Below are 21,551 nucleotides of genomic sequence, written 5' to 3' on the forward strand. Positions count from 1 at the left end.
ATGAGCCATTAAGGCCACCATACAGTATATACCATAATATATGCCACCATGACAACCGCGGTCTTCGCATCTACACCAGAATTTATCCGTTCAAAACAAACATTCCGACAGAATTACCTGCCCGGCTGGAATTTACTTGCGACGAAATGGCCATCTCGCGAACCCAGATTTGATATATTTGAGCCGGGGTACCCGGGTTCGAACCCGACCGCGGCGGCCGCGTTTTGATGGAGGCGAAACGCAAAAGGCAGCCCGTGTGCTGTGCGATGTCAGTACACGTTAAACATACGCGGTCGCAATTAGTCCGGAGACTTCAACTATGGCACCTCTTTCTTACTTTCTTTTTTCACTCCTACCTTTATCCTTTCTCTTACGGCGCGGTTCGAGTGTTCACGGAGATATGTGAGGCTGTTCCTGCGTTATTTCCTTGCCTCAAAAAACAATTTTCAATTTCCAATATATCTGAACTTTTCAAAACAAATTTATTTCATCTTTAGCAAACATTCGTTCAAGATTGTTTATATTCCTTCACAAATCTGTCCACTTAACCAACAACCTTCCATAGTGCACTGCTTTTGGCATTGAGCAGAGAAGGGAATGGAAAGATGTGTTCTTTATGATGTAAATTACGGCATCCAACAGTCACTGAAACCAAGGAGCATAGGGATGTTTTGCAGTTTTTTTATCAATGGGAGATTAATAAAAGTAGAAGAAAAAAAGCACGCCGCCGATGGGATTCGAACCCACGACCTCCGTATTTCACCGTGAATTTGGTAGAGCACCGGACGCGAAATTCGGAGGTCGTGGGTAAGGACTCCACCAGCGGCTTGTGTTTTTTTCTGCTTTTATTAATCTCCCATCGATAAAACCTACAAAATAAAAAAAAGACATGCCCTATGCTCTTTGGTTTCGGGGACGACTTGTCTTCCGTCATTTTTGCTTTTGGCATTGTTCGGCACTTTCATAGGCGCTCTACCTGGGCAGTCTACAGCTTACTATTTAGACACTCAAAGACACCCGACCAAGTAGGCAAGGACCTACTGGGGCGATGGCAACTGGCACTCGGTGCATTTCGGTTTTCTCACGTTCAGCGCACCTGAACGTGAAAAACTAGAACAAGGATGTGTCGCTTTGACTACAGGTTCAGGACAGGGTGTTGCCGCGTACCCACTAGCTATTCAATGGGTTGTGAGCTCTCGCCAGGCCCAGTGCTCTGATCCTTTGGGGAGGACTTGCAAGGAAAGAGAACGATAGACCACACTCTTGAAGACCAATCAGATTAGCCACGGGGATCGTCGAATAACCTATCATTGCACCATTGAAATTAAATTAAATCATCATTATCGGGGTGTGGGTGACCGGTCCACCCCCCACAGCGTGCTACTGCGCATGCGCGTGGAGATTGCGCCGCGTCTGTGAATGTGAAGGGATACACAGCTACTTCGCCGTATTCCATGGAGGAAAAAGAGAGTCGGGCTGCTCGTGAGCGGCGCAGGAGATTTGAAAAACTCAGTTAATCGGATCCCGAGGTTGTCGCGCGGCAGTTAGCCGCTGAGCGTAGGAAAAATGATACCAACCTGCCAATTTCACTGCCAATGACAATTAATACTGCGCATTGTCTCGTTCTTAATTTATACATAGTTACACGTACCGGATTTTCAAAGTTTAACAGGGGGGGAAACCAAGCTAATAACAACAAGCTTAACCAAGATAATACCTCACGCTACGTATATCCTCGCATAGCAGAGCTAAGCCACTGCCAATTTTTTTTATATAGTGTATAGACTATTCACAGACTTCTGTCTTTAAAATCTATGGACTCTCTATAGACGTCTATAGAGTGTCCTAGAAAACAGTCTACAGGCAATACAAATGCTATAGACGGTCTATAGACAATCTAGAGATTTATGGTCACACACTTTTAGTAGAGTTTTGTCTATATACAGTCTATAGTATAGAGTATGTATAGACAAAAAATATCTATAAGAAGGCTATAGAGTCTACAAGATGTCTATAGACTGTCCATAGACCATTTTATAAGGGCACGTCCATGGCTTACGACAGCAATACGCGACGCAGACTTCCACTGGTACGTGTGCGGTGGTGATCACCCCGATGCCTCGGCCGCTGCGGAAGGTCCTCAAACCATGAGGGCCGCCCGCCGACAGGGGCGCGAACTGATGCTGGCATTGGGCGACCCGGCCTCCGTGCTGTCCTCGAAGCACACGTCGAGGGCCGCCTTCAAGGCGCTCAGGGCGCTAGATGCGTGCGAAGCTAAGCGTGCGAACCAGTCCGCCGGGCCTTTGGTGAACTTCATGAGGGAGCGTGGACTGCCCTGGCCGGCATCGCCCGCAGAACCACCAGCGGTGCGTGCCGAGTGTTGGTCTCATAAATGAACGTTCGAGGAATGCGCCAGTCTTACTGAGGCGGAGGATTATAGCACGGGTCCTCCAGCTAAAAAACTTTGATAAGTGTTCGTAACTTTTCTTTCACCTTTATTCGTTCCTATATGTTCGCCCAGTTTTGAAGTAAATTATGTCCCGCAGCAAATATCAGTCCCATCATAAACCATGGTCCCAGCATGGCATGCATGATCTTACCAGATAGGTTTTTTTTTTATTCGAAGAAAGTGAGAAGAGCTTCCTGCGAAAGCTTTTCGCCGTCCTCTCATGGCAGCAAAACGAGCGATAAATCACTACGTGTAAGTATCCAGTGCACCAACCGCGCAAGGGCCGCGACCACTTTGTAGTCTGTGGAGCGGTGCAAGCTTTCTCGGCGTTGATTGATGAATTTCAGACAATATTTCAGTGCTATGAGCGTCTTTTATAAGTACTGACAATGACCGCTGACATGGGTATACTTGCCCATTCAACACTGCTAGGTGTCTCAAGTTGTAGGCTCCGCATGATCCCGGGACCTTTTCTACTTAGCTTCTAAGACACTATGTGTGAAGTACAGTATTTTCCAGAAGTAACCAGGCTCCACGGTTTGCTTCTCAGGCGTATATTGAAGCTATTACGCCAGCCCTCAAGCTCTAAATCTCTGTACGGTAAGGAGAACCCCTGTCTTCAACTTCAAAAGAACTTTTTTATCTTTAGGGAAACCTTAAGGGATGTACTATACGAATGAGAAGCAAACTAAGCAGCCTGGTTACTTTTGGCAACGACTGTACCATTGCGTGTCAGGCTCTGTCCCGGAGGTACAAATTCATGCGAAGGGCAGGGCCGAAGAGGCCGCGTCAAGGCTGTGTACTGTGTAACCACCTGACATCGAGTCTGGAAGGGAGTTCACCTTGAACTTTAATCCAAATATCCCATGATTCTCTTCCTCACACTTTTCGATGAATAAAGTTGTTCTACTACTGCGTGACCGGCATAGCTTCACGCGCTTCAGGTCAAAGATGTGTTAGTGATGCTGACGTTGAACAAAACGTGCTCTTGCTCAACGGCCTGCTAAGCGGCGCCAAGACATGGGTGCTTTTGAAACGTGCGCGCCATCGGACACGATCATGCACGAACAAGTACCGTCACCTTCCGTCCTGTCTTTATTGTCGTAGCTATTGAACGTGCTGGACATCCTGCTGGACCTGGCCATCAACTGGCGAGTCGCGCTCTGGTTCGACGTACGCTTAGCGGTCTACGGCCCGGACGGCAAACCTGTAGTCGCAATCGACGAGCCATCGCATCTGGCGCTTTACCGCATGGAGCAGCTCTCGGAACTGGACGCTGAAGGCTATGCCGAGGCGGTGTGGTTTGTGGCGTCCTTCATCGCAGGAGGTACGAAGTATGAGGAATGTGAGAGGCGTCGTTTATGTGAAAGGCAGGCCCTCCCATACGAGCGTGCCCATGTTGAGAAACTGTGACCTCAAATTAACTCAGGGCGCGAGAGACCTCTTTGATCAAACAAGTAGCGAAACTCCCGATGCGATCCATGCATCGAAATCCGGAACTGCGGTTCGGATATAAGGGAGTGGCAGAGGGCCAGTTTAAGAATTAGACTACAAAATTTTTTTTTAAATAGCTTAACCTGCGCGCGGCGACGGATAAGGCTAATTGCACAATGATGGAACACGCCTTAGTCCTCCAGAGCACTTAACACCCGGCTAATGACGATATAAGTTGCTCTAGATAATCACGGTGGTCTACCTCAAACGGCTTTGAAATGTTATTACTTCTGTCGTCTGCGCAAAGACCCGATTCACGTTTTCTTTGATATGAATGACACGTTAGAGTTCATTTGAAAGCGATTAAAGCATCGGGTACCGCCGCTGGGGACATAAAAGCAGCACTTAATCCGAGTTGTGCTAATCATATACCTTTAGGGAACCAGCGCTCTTCATACTTGACCATGACACATTCAAGGTAGTGTGACTGATCCGAAATTATGCGAGAACAAAGCAATCATTATTCGAAGCCAGGAGTGAAATTACGGGCAGACAGGTGGAGGACATGCCGTTTCCACATTAGTTCCTGGAAATTTCTTCGTTGAAAAAAAAAAGGGGGGCCAGATATGTTCCCGCGCCGAAAATTCTCACTCAGGGATGTGGTCACACGGCCTGTCACCCAATTTGTCGTCCCTCCCCTGCGTCTTTTTTCTTTGAATCCGCCCCCGAAGATCAGCATACCTCTGGTCACTTTTTAGTAGCGCAGACTGTTAAAATTTTGTGTTTCAATGCGTTAGCACTTGAACCTCGATTAGAGGAAAAAGTGTCTGGCGTTGGCGTCCGATGTGTGAAGCGTCGGGGGAGATGAGGTGAAGTTGAGTCAACGGCGAGAGGAGGCGGGAAGAAGAGAGGGAAACCGACCGCGGTCACCGAGCAGAGTCGTGGGGTGGGAAGAGTGGCAAGGGAGTGCGGCATGGCACGCTATGATTGGTGGACTGTATCACGCCGCCGGCCCCCGTCAGCTGGAACACCAAGGCTCTAAGGGTAACGCATACTCAAAGTTTCAAAATTTATTTCCCATCTAACACTACAGATGGAGGAATCGTAGAAAAAAGCTGCCCTTGGGCAGCTTGACGAGTCTACAATCCTGATTATTGACAGGGAGGCAACACAAGAGTTTATACAATTTAAAAAAAAAAACAAGCACATCAAGGAGGCACCCGAGAATACACGAAACAGCAATATGTATACATAATGAAACTTAAACCATGTTATTCAAAAACAAATTACGTAGTTCACGACGTGAAAAAGAAAACAAATCGAGGTTAATGTGGATATACCTATTTAGAAGAGATGGAAGTGTGTACTGAAGGAATTCCCTACCAAGATTTAGTCGAGGTGTTGGCACTGTCCATTCTTCTCCACGTCTTGTTGGATAGACTGATTCTTTTTTCCTTAGATCTGCTAAATTTTTAAGATTTGTTACATTTTTCCTGATTTCTGTTTTAAAAGTAACACTGAGGCGATATTTATAAAGATTATGTGCTTTAATAACTCTGGAATGACAAAAGAAAGCAGCACTTGGATGTCGGAACGGTAAATTATATGTATTTCGGAGATATCTTTTTTGCATTAAATGAATACGTTCAAGGTTAGTGAATGTTGTAGTGCCCCACACCAATTGGCAATAATTTAAATGTGAGTTGAATATTGAATTGTATACCAGCATCTCAGTTTTTGTGGGAAGTATGTATTTTCCGCTTAAATCGCTTTGGTAGCACTAGGGAACCCCAGTACCACGCGCCAAGTGGTGCAACAAGCTACTCTTCCCAATTCTTCGCATTGATAGCCTGCTACATTTTTTTTGGTTTTTCATCTTTTGCAGGTGCTGTCAAGTTTGCAAACACAGCCGTCCATCAGCTGCGGTCAGATGAGATGACCGTCAGGGTTGCCGTGTTGTCGGGCGAAGTCCCAGACGAGCACGATTCTCTGCTGCCTGCGTCCACTGTCTTCCAGAACAGCAGAGGCGCCCTGGGCAACATAAGCAGCGACGAGTGGGCGGCGCTTCTCAACAAGCACATCGGCGCCGGTGGCCCGTTCCAGACCCCGGACGCTATGATGCTGGTGGTCCACGAACAGAGGCTGGTAAAACTGGCGGGCGTTTTGAGCGCCTTACCGCCCGCCAGGCTCCTGGACGTCGTCGGTTGGACGCTGGCCTACACTTATGCGTGGACCCTTAATCCCGACCTGGACGTTTTCGTCGCGGGAACCAAGACTGACGCGCTGGCTGCCCACGACCTCACTGCTCGCGTCTTGTGCTTCTTAACCGTGCACGAGTCTTACGGCATCGCCCAGGTACGCAATGGTAACAGGCAATGGAAAAATTAGAGACCAAAAATGAACATTTTAATGCAACAGCATTAATGCTCCTGTTCTGCCGAAAATCCGGCTTCTTAAAACAGCCCAAAAGACACGGACGCAGACAGAAGAGAGACAGACAGCGCTGTATGTGTCCCTTCTCTGTGTCCGTGTCTTCTGCGCTGCTTCAAGAAGCGTCATCACAACCTTGCGACGTCATCACAACCTGCCCACCTGATTGTGAGAAACTGCCAATCGTGGCAGGTGGCGGTTAAATTAATTATTTTGTGAACAATATTTATGGCCTCAGGGTATAACTGGTGAATGTAATAATGGTGGTTGAAGGAAAAGAATGGTTAAATGAATAAAAATAGGATTGGCCGATCTGATGAAGTCGAGGGGTGAGTGATTACGGGGACCCTACGTTTAAGCGGTCTATGAGGATGAACTGTTTTGCGAGAGGCCCGCTGCTGCCAGGTGCTGGATTCTTGCCGGTGGATTTTCTAGGTCCGTTTAGTTTAATCCCATTTGATAATCCAATGGAAGATACCAGAACGTTCCACAAAGTGATGGCAGATGCATACCATTTAAAAGCATTGCAACGGGTTCAAACCGTAGTTTTGGCTGGAAAATCGCGAGAACAGTAGGCACTAGCCTAAATGCTGTCTCATTGTCATCTTTAAGCATGTGGTTAAGAAGGCATCCAAGTTTTTGCTTTTCTTCAACAAAATAACTGGAAAACTTTGATCCTGTTTTCTTTATTTTTAATTTCTTTTCTCTCGAGGAGCAAGCCATAGCCACTGAGCCACCGCGGCGGCAGTGTCTCCGCTTAAGGAATATGCGTAAACTGCTCTCCGTATCTTCTAGTAGATTATCAAATTCCCTCCAAATCCTTCTACCCTTTCTGGCACGAACGCTGGCTCTAGATAAACTACCTGACAACTAACAGCACCCTACTCTATAGCTAAAACTGTTGTTCCTTGGCCTGGTCAGTGAGCTTAGTTTCGTATTAACTTTTGGGCGTACCATTGTTGTTTCTTTGTTTTGGTACACGCCACGCCATCTTCTGCTCTATTTCATCCTCTGAATTATGAGCAGGAGATTGCCACAAGTAAATATGAGATATCTGAGATGTTCCCATTTATCTCTCGTACCTATCTGCTGTAACCCAACCTTACTGATACTTTCTTTGGCCAAGCAGTGAATAAGAACACCGGGCACGTCATCTAGATGACATTTCCTCACTGTTTTAGCGTAGGAATTGTGGAGCGCTGATGGATATCACCCACAACATTAAGGGATGTTTCCAGTGCAAAACACGCGGACAAAGAGAAAGTAGACACTACGAACGACACCAACCACGGTGTCTACTCGCCGTCTGTCCGCGGTTTTCTTTTTTTTTTTGCGCTGGCAACATGAACCAAGTGTTATGAACCACCAACTCGCCCGACTATCTGCGTTTGCTTCTGTGTAGATATCTACACGGCAGCATCTCTCCTTGCGTACTTCAGGTGTCAAGTGACATTTTCCAGCACTAATCGTCAGCTGCTGACTATACCGACTGGTGCTGTGAAAATTCGGGGGACGCCTAAGCTCCGCGTTAAGGGTATGATGCAATAGCGTTACCATTCCTTCAGCGGCCTGAGGTCCTCTTTGCGTATTACTTCACAGACACGAACATTGCTCTTTAATTCACTTTATCTTAACTTTTTTAACATTTTTGTTTCTTTTTTTGCCACAAGACACAAGGCCTCCCTTTCACCAATCCTAACAAACGTTCCTCAGTGGTCGAGGCGTAACCTGCTTGGCTCACAACCCAAGGGACAGCGGTTGGAGTCTTGGGTCCACCATTTTTCTTTTCAGCGCAATTGCTTTTCTTTCTTCAGAGCAACAACGTAATGGTTGGGTAATGACGTAACGACCATGTAGACCAATGAGGAATTGAGTAGTGACGTCCTCATTGTTTGACTGTGTGATTGTTGTGAGACGTTTGAATTTACCGCGCGAGACCATGTCGTTGTGACGTCACGACCCTCACAATGAATCCGGATTTTCTCGTCACAACGCCGGCGCCGGATTTTCCGCTGAACGGGTGCCTTAAGGCTTTCTCGTTAAAATCAATTTATCATGCATCACGTATAGCACTTCTGCGCTGCACTGCTCTTTCTGACGCTTTCGGAAGGGAATGTGGGGTGCAGCTAGGACACAGCTCGTTACCGTCTCAACTGACGCAGTCGGCGCCGCTCTTCCACGACGCGTTTCCGGTCGAGGAGCGGGAGCGGGTAGAGGCCGTGCTCAACCAAACGGTACAGACGATGACTGGCCTGCTGCACGCTTCGAGGGTCATCTCCAACGGCGCCAAGGCAGAGGCGATCACCAAGTTGACAGCACACAGTCGCTTGCGCCTCTGGCCGGATGAGCCCTTCCTGCATCTCGAGGTACCGTTTTTAATAGGCAGTGATGATTGGTTATCAGGAAATGAAAGGCGCAGCGTCATCTGTTTCGCTTCTTGATGGACACCTCAACCGCGCCGTAAGGGAAGAAGGTGGGAGTGAAAGATAAAGAGAGAAAGAGAGGTGCCGTAGTGGAGGGCTCCAGAATAATTTCGACAGTCTGGGATCTTTAACGTGCGCTGACATCGCACAGCACACGGGCGCCTTTTGTGTTCCGCCTCCAGCGAATCGCGGCCGCCGTGGCCGGGTTTGAACCCGGGCTGTCCGGCCAGCAGCCAGTCGTCCGAACCACTGAGTTACCGCGACGGGTTCGTGGATGAATACGCGTTCTTAGAGTGCGTCAGGGTTATACGACGACGCGCGGAATAATTTGACGTCACAAACGCAGTAGGCGGTAGAACGAAGCTCGAAGGTAATGTCGACTGCAGAGCAACGCAAGAAGCTTTTTCGCTGGCGATTGAGCGGCCGTAATTGAAGCCCAGTTCTCAAAGATGCGGGCGCCACAATTTATGCATAAACGTAATTTAAGCGTCCTTCCTCAAGTAATACAGCGCACAACAAGACGGACACTAAGGAGAAAGGACAGGACGATCGTTCGTCCATGTTTGTCCTATTCTTTTTAGTATATTGTCCTGTGCGCTGTATTACCGTCTCTCCTAGCCGCCGCGGTGGCTCAGTGGTTATGGTGCTCGGCTGCTGACCCAAAAGACGCGGGTTCGATCCCGGCCGCGGCGGCTAGAATTTCTTTGGAGGAGAAATTCTAGAGGCCCGTGTACTGTACGATGTCAGTGCACGTTAAAGAACCCCAGGTGGTCGAAATTTCCGGAGCCCTTCACTACGGCGTCTCTCATGGCCTGAGTCGCTTTGGGACATTAAACCCCATAAACCAAACCAAACCATCATCCCATATCCCATACAATCCCAGACCATATCTGCATCGTACTCCACTTCACCCGACCCCGATGAGAGATTCCTTCCTATGTATTTGCCCATTGGCACGTTTGGCAACTCTGTGGTTCTTTGAGGAACGGAAATGTCACAGTGACTGTCTCGCATCTCGGTGGACACTTTAATCGCGCCGCAAGAGAAGGGATGAAAGCGCCAGTGACTGTTTGATATCTCGGTGGAGAGAGAGAAAAACTTTATTTCAACAGGAATTCGGGCACACCCCAGGGTCGGTGGACACCTCAACCGCGCCGCAAGAGAAAAGATAAAGGAAGGAGTGAAAGAGAATAGGGAAAAAGAGATGCCGTAGTGGAAGGCTCCGGAATGCTTACGACCACCATGGGATATTTAACGTGCACTGACAAGATGGAGCGGTAAAGCTAGTGAATTCACAGGTGTCGGGTAAGAGTGCATAGCGCCAGAGATAACACGAGAGCATTGGTATGGGCAGCTCTCCATTTGTTTTCACGCAGCAGAAGAGGATGCTGATAATGGCCGAAATGGCATATGTGCACACCACTAAGCACCGGCACTTTCCAGACTAAACTCGACTAGGGCCGCTGAAATGCAGCGCAGTTAAAAAAGCCGGACTCCAACTCGACTAGCGTATTTTGCCTTACGCTGTCTTACAGTGCAATTCCAGATTACTTTAATGTGGAGCCCCAGAACAGAGTTCCACTATGTCGCAGCCATTACAACGACATGTGGAATAAAGTCGTCCACATCCGGCTTTCAGATGTTAGCGTCGCTACCGGTGCCCCAGCTACCGATTGCTAAGAGTATCATGTTCGTCTTCTCCGCAGGTTTTCGACCTTCTGTACAGCGATTTCCCCCTGGACAGCGAGTCCTTCTTTGCCGCTTGGCTGAACTCGCGCAAGGCACTGAGGGCAGCGCTCAGCAACCGGTACCACGAAAGCCTCATGTTGGCCAGGTACGGTGCTTCTGCGAAAGAATAGACATCTTTAGAATTCTGCGCACCATGATACCGTTAGCGGAGTGCCGGGACCCCGCCCACCATCAGTGCGCATGCGCAGATCACCTCGAGGGCGACAGATGGCGCTAGCTATCCGGCAGCTGCACGCACGCTTGCCACATCGGGGCCAATCAGCGCGCGCTCACTGGCAGTGGGCGGGATCCGGGTAAATTGGTGACGGTAAAACAGTACACGGTATGCTGTAGGGTGTCTAATGTCACCCTGACGGTTCCCACAAAAGGAATGCTCAGTTTCTAAAATATACAATCAGCAAAATTGATCTTTTTGATATATTTTGGATTGCCTGTTGCCGCGTCTTAAAAATAGGTCCCTTCTTCCTTAGCTTCTTGATTTCACAATCGCCTCACAATCACATCACCGATCACGGTCATCGATTACAATCACATTTACCGATTGCATTACCGATTATAACAATCACCAATCATTGTCTGGGTTACACTGCATGATAGACGAAGTCACTACATGCTCATACACACACACAAACCATTTGTTTCAGTGAAATAATTTTTATTCGTTCCGCTGAACGAATGAAATAAGGTATATTCGAAATTATTCGGAACGATTCGAATTTCTAATAGTTTTCAAATAACTGGTGCGACGTTCGAATAGGGCATGGTGTAATTTCCTTCAAAGTCTGTTTCAAACACAGGGCCCGCTAATACACCGCAGAGCAACACTAACTCCAAGACTTGAGTGCTGCTTCTATCCTTACAGCTTCTTACGAATGTACATACATTTTGTACACATATCCGCACAAGTAGCAAATGGTCACATAAATGTTAGATTCGTATTGGATTCGCTCCTTTCCCTTTTCGATTTCGTACTCGATTCGGTTTTAACAACACTATTCGTATTCGAGTCGATAGAAAAGCAAGCCTATTGGTACTCGATCTAGTTTCGAAAAAGTACTCTTCGCCCATCCTTACCAAAATTTACTTCGCCGTGTAGCGTTTGCGGCATTCTTTAGACGTGGTGGTCGAGGGAGAGTTTGTGGAGGTATGTGGATTATTATCTTGTGGTTATGAAATCGGCAGAAGGTGGCCAAAGTGGCAATGCTATAAAAAATGTGGTCAAGGTGTTCGAAAATTGTTCCCACCGTCTGCAGTTTACGTGTGAGGATCCTATCAAAGGCAGTCTGCAGTACCTTGACGTTTGTTTGAGTCTAGGTAAGGATAAAGTCTGCTGGGTGTATCAGCCGCGTACCAAAAAAGGCATTTTGAAATATGATTCGGCCCACTCAAAGGTAGTAAAGAGGGGGATTGCCCTAAATTGCATACGCGAGGCCTTCAACAAATCGTGTCAGCATAAAGTCTCGGCCAGTGTGCAGATGCAGTCACAGCGCCTGAAAAGGGCTGGTTTCCCACAAGATATCATCGCTTCTGTGGTGGAAGGCCTAAAGGAGCTAAACTCTGGGAAGCGAAAAGAAAAGTCTCCCCAGACTAGGCGTCCGTCGGCGATCCCCTACATACACAACGTGTCGCACCGGCTTAAAAAAGTGGCCGAGAAGTGCAAGGTATCCGTCGTGTTTTCAGCGCCCAATAAGCTCTCACAAATGTGTCGAGCTGTCAACGAGGTGAATGACCATCCTGGGTGCACAACAAAGCATGCCACCCGTTTCACAACATGCGTCACAGGGGTGGTCTACGAGATTCCGCTCCCGTGCAAGAAGTCATACATTGGCCAGACAGGCAGGTGCCTGTACGATAGGTTGAGGGAACACCGTCGTGCTGTGCAAGCTGTAGCAACGGATGGGCACCTAGCAGAACACTGCAAGTCATGTAAAAAATGTAAAGCAAATGAGCCGCAGTTCAATGCCACACGCACATGCGGTAAAAGAAAAAATAGGCTTGACAGAGAAATTATAGAGGCATATCGCATTGTAAAGAAAGCTGAAAATTGTATCAGCACTCCTTCCCTGACCTTATCACGCAAGGAAATTGCTTACCTTGATGCCTGTTCGCGCTTAACACACATGTGATAAAGCCGATTCATTGCTTGGTTTCTAATTTGTTTCCGCCCTCTATGTATCTGTATATATGTGTTTTTTTTTCCGAGTAAAGAACTAGTTGATGTCAAGCGTTTGTCCTGCGTGCTTCTTCTTCTTGTCCTTGTCTTTTTATTGCGCTTCGCTAAGTTCAACATGTATTACCAACTCGCCCAACTTTCTGCATTGCGAAAATACCGTTTGAAGTTGTGGCACGGCACATTATAGAGGCTACGCTGGTTAAATTCTTATCAATTTAGAATACGAAGTATCAAGAAATGAAGTGTTGGTTTAAAATAATTTGTTCGGGTGCGAGGAGGTTACCTAATCAGTGGGTCGGGTTTCGATATACTTTTTGTTAGGCTTTAGAATTGCGACATTCAGCACAAAAATATATAAATTAGTAGTAGAGGAGACTTTATGACCTAGAATACATAGTACTCAAAAAGAACATTTACGCGAATCATCTCATATAAGGTAAATAAATAAGCCGTACTGCTTTCTTTAGAAACGTTTCTGTAGATTAATTTTAGATTTAGTGTTTCAAACTAAGTGGCAGTGGTTTGCGCAGTACAGTTGGTCCCAATAATTTATCTCGATGTGCTGATGAAAAACTCTATTATTGGTTATCATTTCGTATTTTCCCGCTCTCTATGACGTCACACAGCTTCGAACAATCGCGAATTTGGAACATCGGCATTTTCTGAGCAACATCGGGTTTTCGTGCCCATGAGTCAAATGCTTTCGCAATAAAATTCAAGTAATGAGGTTCTATTTCCCTTCCATTCCAAAGCCGTTATAATTATATTATGATCGTATTTCAGTCTTATTCTCATTTAATTATAATTATATTCCTTTCTAGTTGTGTACCAGAAGCCATCAAATGATTTCATATTAAAACTCATGTAGTGGGATTATATTGCCACCTGGTGGTTTCACGTGGCGTCAGAAAGACAAAGAAGTTAGAGACGCGCTCGCTCTTCGAGTGTGCTTTTCCATTGAGAACAGCCGTTGACTGTGTGTCCGCTTGCCTTTTGCTTTGTGGGGTGCTCACTACTTCCGTGGCATTTTTGGTGGAGTCTATTCCAAGTCCCTTCTAATTATATTATAATCTTATTTCAGTCTTATTCCCATTTAATTATAAACTATATTTGTATGGAGTTCTGTACCAGAAGCCATCAAATGCTTTCGTATTAAAACTCAAGTGATGGTATTCTATTTGTGGGCTTCTACGTGGACACAGGCCACCAACCACCGCGGGTTCGAGCTTCGCGCGAGCCAAGGGCCCCGATCAGCCGTCACCACACACCACTGGGACACCGATGCGGCGCACTCAACCTCCGCTGGGAGGAGAGCGATTCCCCGCAAAGAAATAGGCCTCCAAGTTCACAAAGGAGACGTCTATTCACGTCGTCCTCCAGCAGTACACACACACTCAATCGTCACCCCGTCCCGGGGGCGCGCGAGGAGCAAGGTTCCGCTGCGCGCACGAAGCTTCGACTCGAGCAATGCGCGCCGCTAGCACGACGCTGCAGGAGAATGTCCCCGCGGCAGTGCTGTGATTTCCCTCTCGTGTCGACCGTTGGGCCGGTTGCGAGAGAGGGTGGGCAATCAACGCAAGGTACGCCTGTCGGAGGTCGCTGGACCCCGCTGGACAGGCTCGGGCCGCTGCAGGTCAGAGGACACGTGCGGGCGAGCTCGAGTATATACACTGGTCCGAGCGGCGAAGGCCGGCAGGGACAAACAGTAACGTACGCACCTTACGCTGTCTCGGAGGGATCTCTCTCTCTGGGCCCCGCTAGGACGGTCGCGCGGTGCGCGGCCGCCCCAAGCGGGTCCCGAATTCCCGCCAAAAGGCACCAATGGCAAAGGCCGTTGGGGAGCCGGGGCGGAGCTGTGGCCAAATGACAGTGATTAGTCACTTAGCCGCCTCTCCACCGCCTGAGGCGGGAGCAAGGGAAAGAGGAGAAACAACGCGGGAAGCCGGCACAGCCGCGCAAAGGCCACGGCGGAAAGCCAGGATTCCCACATATTTCAATTCTATTCCAGATCCGTTCTAATTATTTTGTAATCATCTTAGTATCTTATTCCCATTTAATTATAATTATACGCCTTTTTAGTTGGTGCACTTGTAAGTACTAGTACTGATTATTACTTGGTAAGGGTTCAGCTTAAGTTAAGAACAACGCAGCGAGCTATGGAAAGGAAAATGATAGGTGTAACGTTAAGAGATCGGAAGAGGGCGGAGTGGGTGAGAGAACGAACGCGGGTTAATGAAATCCTAGTTGAAATCAAGAGGAAGAAGTGGGCTTGGGCAGGGCATGTAATGCGAAGGCAAGATAACCGCTGGTCCTTAAGGGTAACGGAGTGGATTCCAAGAGAAAGCAAACGTAGCAGGGGGCGGCAGAAAATTAGGTGGGCGGATGAGATCAAGAAGTTTGCGGATATAAAGTGGCGGCAACTAGCAAAGGACAGGGTTAATTGGAGAGACATGGGAGAGGCCTTTGTCCTGCAGTGGGTGTAGTCAGGCTGATGATGATGATGAAATATTTCGTATTTTCCCCCGCACCGTTTCGACCAATCTGGAGTTGTGTAACACCGCCAGTTATTGTGCGACGCCGGGTTTTCGTGTCGATGAGCCATTTAACGGTTTCGGATTGATAAGACGGAGTCCTGCGTGACAACTTTATTCGGTTGCAACGGCAGGTACCGGTGGCGGCACAGTCGAGTGTCCTACCTCTACTCGCTGAACCTGATGCGTCTCGGTCTGGCCACCATGTTCCCGCCCTCGTACTGGCGTCGCGGGTCGCAGGCCATGACGTACGCGGGCCTGGGATTCCAGCTGGCCCGCCATCTGGTGCGAGTCATGGACGATCGCGGACGCACGCTAGATTACGCCGGTCGACCGCTCTCCTGGTGGCATCGGAACTCTTCTGCGGGTGTAAGACGCGCACCGTTGCCAGATTGTTGCCTCTCTGTCCATCACCGTATTTCCTTTCGGCGCCGACACATCCAGTCCGGCGTGTTAACGTCAAAGTCTAGCCGGTGCTTGTCACCAGAGTGCTCGTTTGATGAGGATGTCTGAATATGTAGTTCTGTGAGGACAGTTTTCTAAGAAAATTGTTCATGCACAGCCCGTGGAAATTGTCGTGCACTAAGTAGAATGTTTTCATGCAATGATTTAGCTTGGGATAGTTGGTTCGTAATTGTAAGGAACTATGAAACGGCGCAAAAGTGAACAGCGCTACCGTTTTAAATGAATGGCGAAGTAGCGCAACCTCCGTGATCCCAGCCAAAAAAAAACAACGTCAACGCATGCATTTTAGTTTCGAAATCGGCCGGTGGAGGCGACAGCTGTAATTCGTTTTTTCGTCTTTTCTAGTCAATAAAAGCTCAGTTTTCAGCGAGAAAGTTCTCTTTGCGATTATAACGCGGTAGTCTGTACCGATACAGGCAAACGCCTATATCCTCAGTGTACCTTTAAGACTATAGCTTGCACCACGAACGTTTGTACTCCAGGAGCCTTGCGGTTGCGGTGGAAAGGAAATAACATGCGATTGCGTTTAATACGGAAAATTAGTACTGTTAGTGAATTTACGGGCAACCTTCAGAAAACACGCAACGGAAAGCAGTGACAGTTGCTTTAGCATGATATTAAATAAAAGTGCTAAAATACCCGCCACTTACGGGTTGCCCGCAAACGCGATTTGCAGTGAGATCCGATTGCAAATGAACCAGGGCAAGGAAGCTATGGGCCGAGCACGAGTCTGAATTTGATACGTGTACGTACGAAACGATACCGCACCAGTTCATCTCGTACGATGCCAGTTTCGCTCAAAATGGCATTCAGGCCACAGCTACTTCTCTGACACTGGCAGAAAAGAATAGCTGTTTGAATGGAACAACGTTGTATGTGCCTAGGTGGAACCCTTGCAACACCTGCAGTTAAGTGCTTTAAGGCGTTTTGCTAATCTCGTCCGTTATAGCATCACAAAGCTGACAGCGCGAAACACGACACATAGCAGGAGCATGAAACGGGACACATCACTGTGTGCCGTCTCATGTTCCTTTTGTCCGTGTGTTGTTTCACACTGGAGGCTTCATGACCCAGCATATATCCTCATGCGAGGCTGCTGTATGTGAAAACGAAAATAAAAATACCGGAGGAGACACTTCAAATCCACCTTAAAGGCATGACGTGTTAGCATAATGGGTTAATTCCCATATATGCAGTTCATTTTCTGCTTTACGTTCATAGATCCCTGGGAGTCCTCATACCCCTCCTGTCGCAGTGGTCCAGCGATTAAGCGGTGCGCCACTGCACTGCGATGGCAGGTGCTCCCAGCGGTGGGCGTTGTGCGACCCAGATTGCTCTTCCCAAGCGACGAATCATCAATTGAAGCGCCACCTGACACTTGGGACAGTTTGCTCACTATCCGGTTGGCAGGTTGTGATGACGCCGCAAGGTCGCATGGCCTAGCCTCCTAGGTTGCTCTCTGGGGACCACCTGTCAAAGCCATGCTCGGGATTTTTCGCTCAAAACGCCGACTACGCCAACACTGGATTTTCTCGACAAGGGGGCTTTACCGATATCGCGTTAAAATCATGAAACCCTGCTCTGCCTTAGCAGTATGAGCGTCATTCCCCAAAATTGGCGGCGTATAAATCCTCAACAATTAAAGACTCGACCCTCCGGAACAACTACCCACCACCTACCTCCCCACACCACTTTCGTAGCTGACCTACCACCCCACCTGTACCGTACCTAACACCCATCCACGCCAACCTAACACTACAGATGCGTCGCTGCACACCAGGACACACGTACTAGCAGAACGAAAAAAATGGCTGAGGCTTAACTTGGTTAAGCCTGGAGAATGCGAAGCATCATCGTGTCGCGTAATTTGGAGGCGCACAACCACAGCGACGGCGCGAGGTGGGCCTTCGTTTCTCCACTGTCGTGACGTCATCATGTCACGTGGTGTGACGTCATGTATCACGTGATTTGGAGGCGCACAACCACAGCGACGGCGCGAGGTGGGCCCCCGTTTCTCCACTGCAGTGACGTCATCGTGTCACGTGGTGTGACGTCATGTATCACGTGATTTGGAGGCGCACAACCACAGCCACCATAGCGACGGCGCGAGGTGGGCCCCCGTTTCTCCACTCCCGTGATGTCATCGTGTCACGTGGTGTGGCATGGCATCATCGTGTCACGTGGTGTGACGTCATGTATCACGTGATTTGGAGGCGCATAACCACGGTGAAGGGCTGAAGTGGTAGCTAAAGTAGTATGCTTCGCATAAAAGCAGCGGCAAACGCAAATTCAAGGATACAGTGGGAAAAGGGATCGAAGCAAAAGCGAGATCTACAACCACTGCAGCTAATGCGATTTGTCGCATCTCATCGTATGATCGCCCACCAGTCTATTAACGCAGTAGCGTTAAAGACCCCGTTTACCAGAAAATCCGGTGTCGGCGTTGTGAGCGAAAAATCGTGGGCATGGCCCTGGCAGGTGGTCTCCAGAGAGCAACCTAGGAGGCAGGTGGGCCACCTAGGTCACGTGACCTTACGACGTCGTCACAACCTGTGTCCACCGGATAGTGAGCAAACTGCCCACCGTGGCAGGTGAGTTATGATTGGTCGCTCGGGAAGAGCAACCTGGGACACACAAGGCTCACCGCTGGGAGCACCTGGCATCGCAGGGCAGTGGCGCATCGCCTAACCACTGCCCCACTGCGCCAGGAAGGGTATGAGCTAGGACTCCCAGGGATCTATATGAATGTAAAGAAGAGAATTACCTTTTGCATACATGGGAATTAATCGATTACGCTATCAAGTCATACCTTTAAGGCTGAGCTTAAGTGTGCCCTCCAATTTTTGTTTTGTTTTCTTTTATTTCGGAATTTATAGCTTTGTTTCTCACCCCTATGACCAGCTTCTGCGCCTGCGCATTTAATACGTCTACACGGGCAAAGCTCAGCTGCCGCTCGTCCTGCACTTGGGAACATGTACAGTCGGGGACAAAAGTCCCTCTACCACGTGTTCCACAAACGAAGCCGACAGCTCTGCTATTAGCCGGTGGCCGGAGACCCCACTTGTGGAGGCGAAAGTCAAAATTTTGTTCTTTAAACTCCACAAGCGTGGTCTACAGCCGCCTGATAATAATAGAGCCATCGGCTTCGTTTGAGGAACACGTGGGCCAGAGACTTTTGTCCCCGACTGTACGCCTCACAGCCGATCACTTTTCCCCACGTTTCGATGGTCCCGTGTAAGAGCTTCAATACAGTCCACAATCTGTTCTTCGACTGCCTAGGCATTCCAGTGGGGCTTGCAGCCATCATTATGTAAAGTTTTCCCATGGACTTCGCTCAGTTTTCAGTGTTCGGTGTAGGCGCATATAACTACACCTGTATTAAAGTCAATTTTTTTTCTCCGTGTTTGAACCTACCACTGCCCACAGGATCCCGAGTGCGGCCTGAAATCCGCTCGGGACCCACGCGAGCGTCGTGCCGCAGCCGATCTGTTCGCCCTGGACGTGGCGTTGGCTGCCATGCAGAGAGCAGCCCTCACCGACACGTCACCGCTGCGACTCAAGTCCCTGCAGGGCATGAACGATGCGCAGACTTTCTACGTCAGCTACTGCAGCCACTTCTGCGACGAAGAGCAGACGACGCCACGATCCATGTGCAACCTGGCTATGAACGGCTCTGGATTCGGCAGCGCCTTCGGCTGCGACGCGCCGTCCGCCGGTGGCGCCACCTTGCACTGCCTGTTCGTCTGAGCCGGCGTGCACGATACCAACCGCCAAGGACCTAAACTGTCACTGCCGAATATTGTTTCCACGCTTTCTAACTGGTACAGATTGGTTGCGTACAGTTACGCTACTGTTAATTGCACAGATTAGTTTCAAGGATAATTCTCATCGATAATGTTTGACCTGCTTATCCACTAGCCCAATGCTGGACGTCATAGCAGATGAATTGTGGGCTAGTTCCGAACTATGTATATCTCTAATGACAATTTATTAGGTAGCAAGGAACATATGAATTATGTGCTAGTTCGGAACTATTACATACATAATGACAATATATTAGGTAGCAAGGGCAATATCCAAGTGCAAGTGCTAGTATGAGAGAAAAGCTGTACTTCCCCGAAGTTCCTGTTTTAAACTCTGGTTCTCAAGAATGGTGATTGCTTAATTGCTTGCTAAGGGCCGACCTCCTATTCGCGCACGACACTGCGGTGGTCATTTAGACAAAGGTGTAATCTTTATTCGCTGTACATGTTTGACTTTCCAACCGCGGCCTTGCATTGCTAATTGTGCCAATAACTCTCCTAGTCTACAATTTTGTCTCGCCCGTTGTCGTCTGCGTGGTGTGTGAAGGTGCCCACAAAGTTTTCAGTATTATGCACCCCCATTTCCAACAGGCGGTCTGTAGAGGTGGAGATAGGTAGGCCCAGCGCCCTCTTGACGCAACGCCGAATAATTGCGTCGATCTTCTCTCTCTCGTTTACCCTAATATCGAGGAATGGCGTGGCATAGCATATTCGGCTAATAATATAGGCCTGCGTCAGTTTCAAGAGGCTGCTTTCTTTGAGGCCCCTGCCCTTCAGCGCGACCCTCCTGAAGATCCCTGTTACTTGCGCAGCGTAGTTGCTGAGCTTCTTGATCGTTCCTTCATTGTAACCGTCCTCTTGGATAAAAAGTCCGAGGATCCTGATGTGATTAACTTTCGGTACAGCGAGAATATCATCGTTCCCCCCCTCCCCCGCAACATGCACCCAGAACATCACCGGGAAAGACGGGAGAAGAGGGCGGAGGCGCTGGTTAAAAGGGCCGGAAATTTCAGGGCAAATGAGGTTGCCTACGTGGACGCAGCGAGTGGCAGGTCGGGGGCGGCGGTCGCCTCAGTAGTCGACGGCCGAGGTGCACCAGTCGCTGCCGCCTCCATTAGGAGTAGAAACATAGATACGGCCGAGGAGGTCGCAATAGCGCTTGCTTGCGCCGGAACCAAGGCTAGTTTTATTCTTAGTGACAGCAAAACAGCAATCTGCAACATCGGAAAGGGCAGGGTCTCGCCAGAAACGGCTCGAATTCTGTCCGCAGCCAAAATTGATCGCAAGATCACCTTAATTTGGGTCCCAGCACACACATCCGTCCCCGGTAACGAGGCGGCCCACATGTTAGCCCGAGATCTCTACTTCCGGGTAACTGTAGAGCCGCCCGACCCCCAGGGGATGGACGAACGTTTGCAAACGTACGCGGAAATCGCCGTGCACTACAGATTAGGCAGGCGTCTAATGCCACCACCAGATCCAAACTTAACCAATACAGAGGCCATCGCCTGGCGACGATTACAGGCCGGAAATTTCGTTAACCCTGTCTGGTTATTTCAAACCACGTTAAACGATAAAAAAGGTGACAAATGTAAGACCTGCGGAGCGAGGGGGACCCTCGATCATATAATTTGGCAATGCCCTGGATCCCCGGGTGCTGAGGACAATATTAAGAGTAGAGAAGCCTGGGAGGCCCTTCTGCGAAGCGAGGTCCCCGCCGACCAGAAACGAGCTGTCCGCCTGGCGGCTGAAGCCGCGAAGAGACAATGTATCTTCGCCAGTCTAGTCGCGGAGGTCCCGTCCCCCGTCCCCTAGGCCTGCGTGCCAGGGACGGGGAGTAGGGGGCCTCCTACATCGGTGGAAATAAGTTGTTATCATCATCATCATGTATAGGTGTGGTTTCCCTGGAGGCGATAATGACCTTTGCTACCTTTATTCTTTTTATATAACGATATTTTGTTTCGCGTTACTCATACTTGTGTTAAGTGCGCAAACAGCGCACTGCAGAGGGCGTTGCTGTCGTTTACAAATGGCCTTAACTATGTCGTACTGCGCATGCCCATTCGTATAATTTTTGGTTTGCACCTCACGTCT

At 48.8% G+C, this 21,551-nt stretch overlaps 1 protein-coding gene across 1 annotated transcript; it reads left to right on the plus strand.

Moving 5' to 3' along the window:
• Window positions 1–2,300: 2,300 nt before the first annotated feature.
• Window positions 2,301–19,401, plus strand: LOC149348944 (uncharacterized). The gene is made up of 7 exons (XM_089541872.1): window positions 2,301–2,366; window positions 3,557–3,776; window positions 5,769–6,238; window positions 8,440–8,679; window positions 10,443–10,570; window positions 15,324–15,558; window positions 19,081–19,401. The coding sequence occupies exons 1-7, from the start codon at window positions 2,316–2,318 to the stop codon at window positions 19,399–19,401; spliced, it is 1,665 nt and encodes a 554-aa protein (XP_089397998.1). The 5' UTR covers window positions 2,301–2,315.
• Window positions 19,402–21,551: the final 2,150 nt, after the last annotated feature.

Source organism: Amblyomma mixtum, chromosome 4, assembly GCF_055824585.1.
Source record: "Amblyomma mixtum isolate Tamu chromosome 4, ASM5582458v1, whole genome shotgun sequence".
Classification (NCBI taxonomy): Eukaryota; Metazoa; Arthropoda; class Arachnida; order Ixodida; family Ixodidae; genus Amblyomma; species Amblyomma mixtum.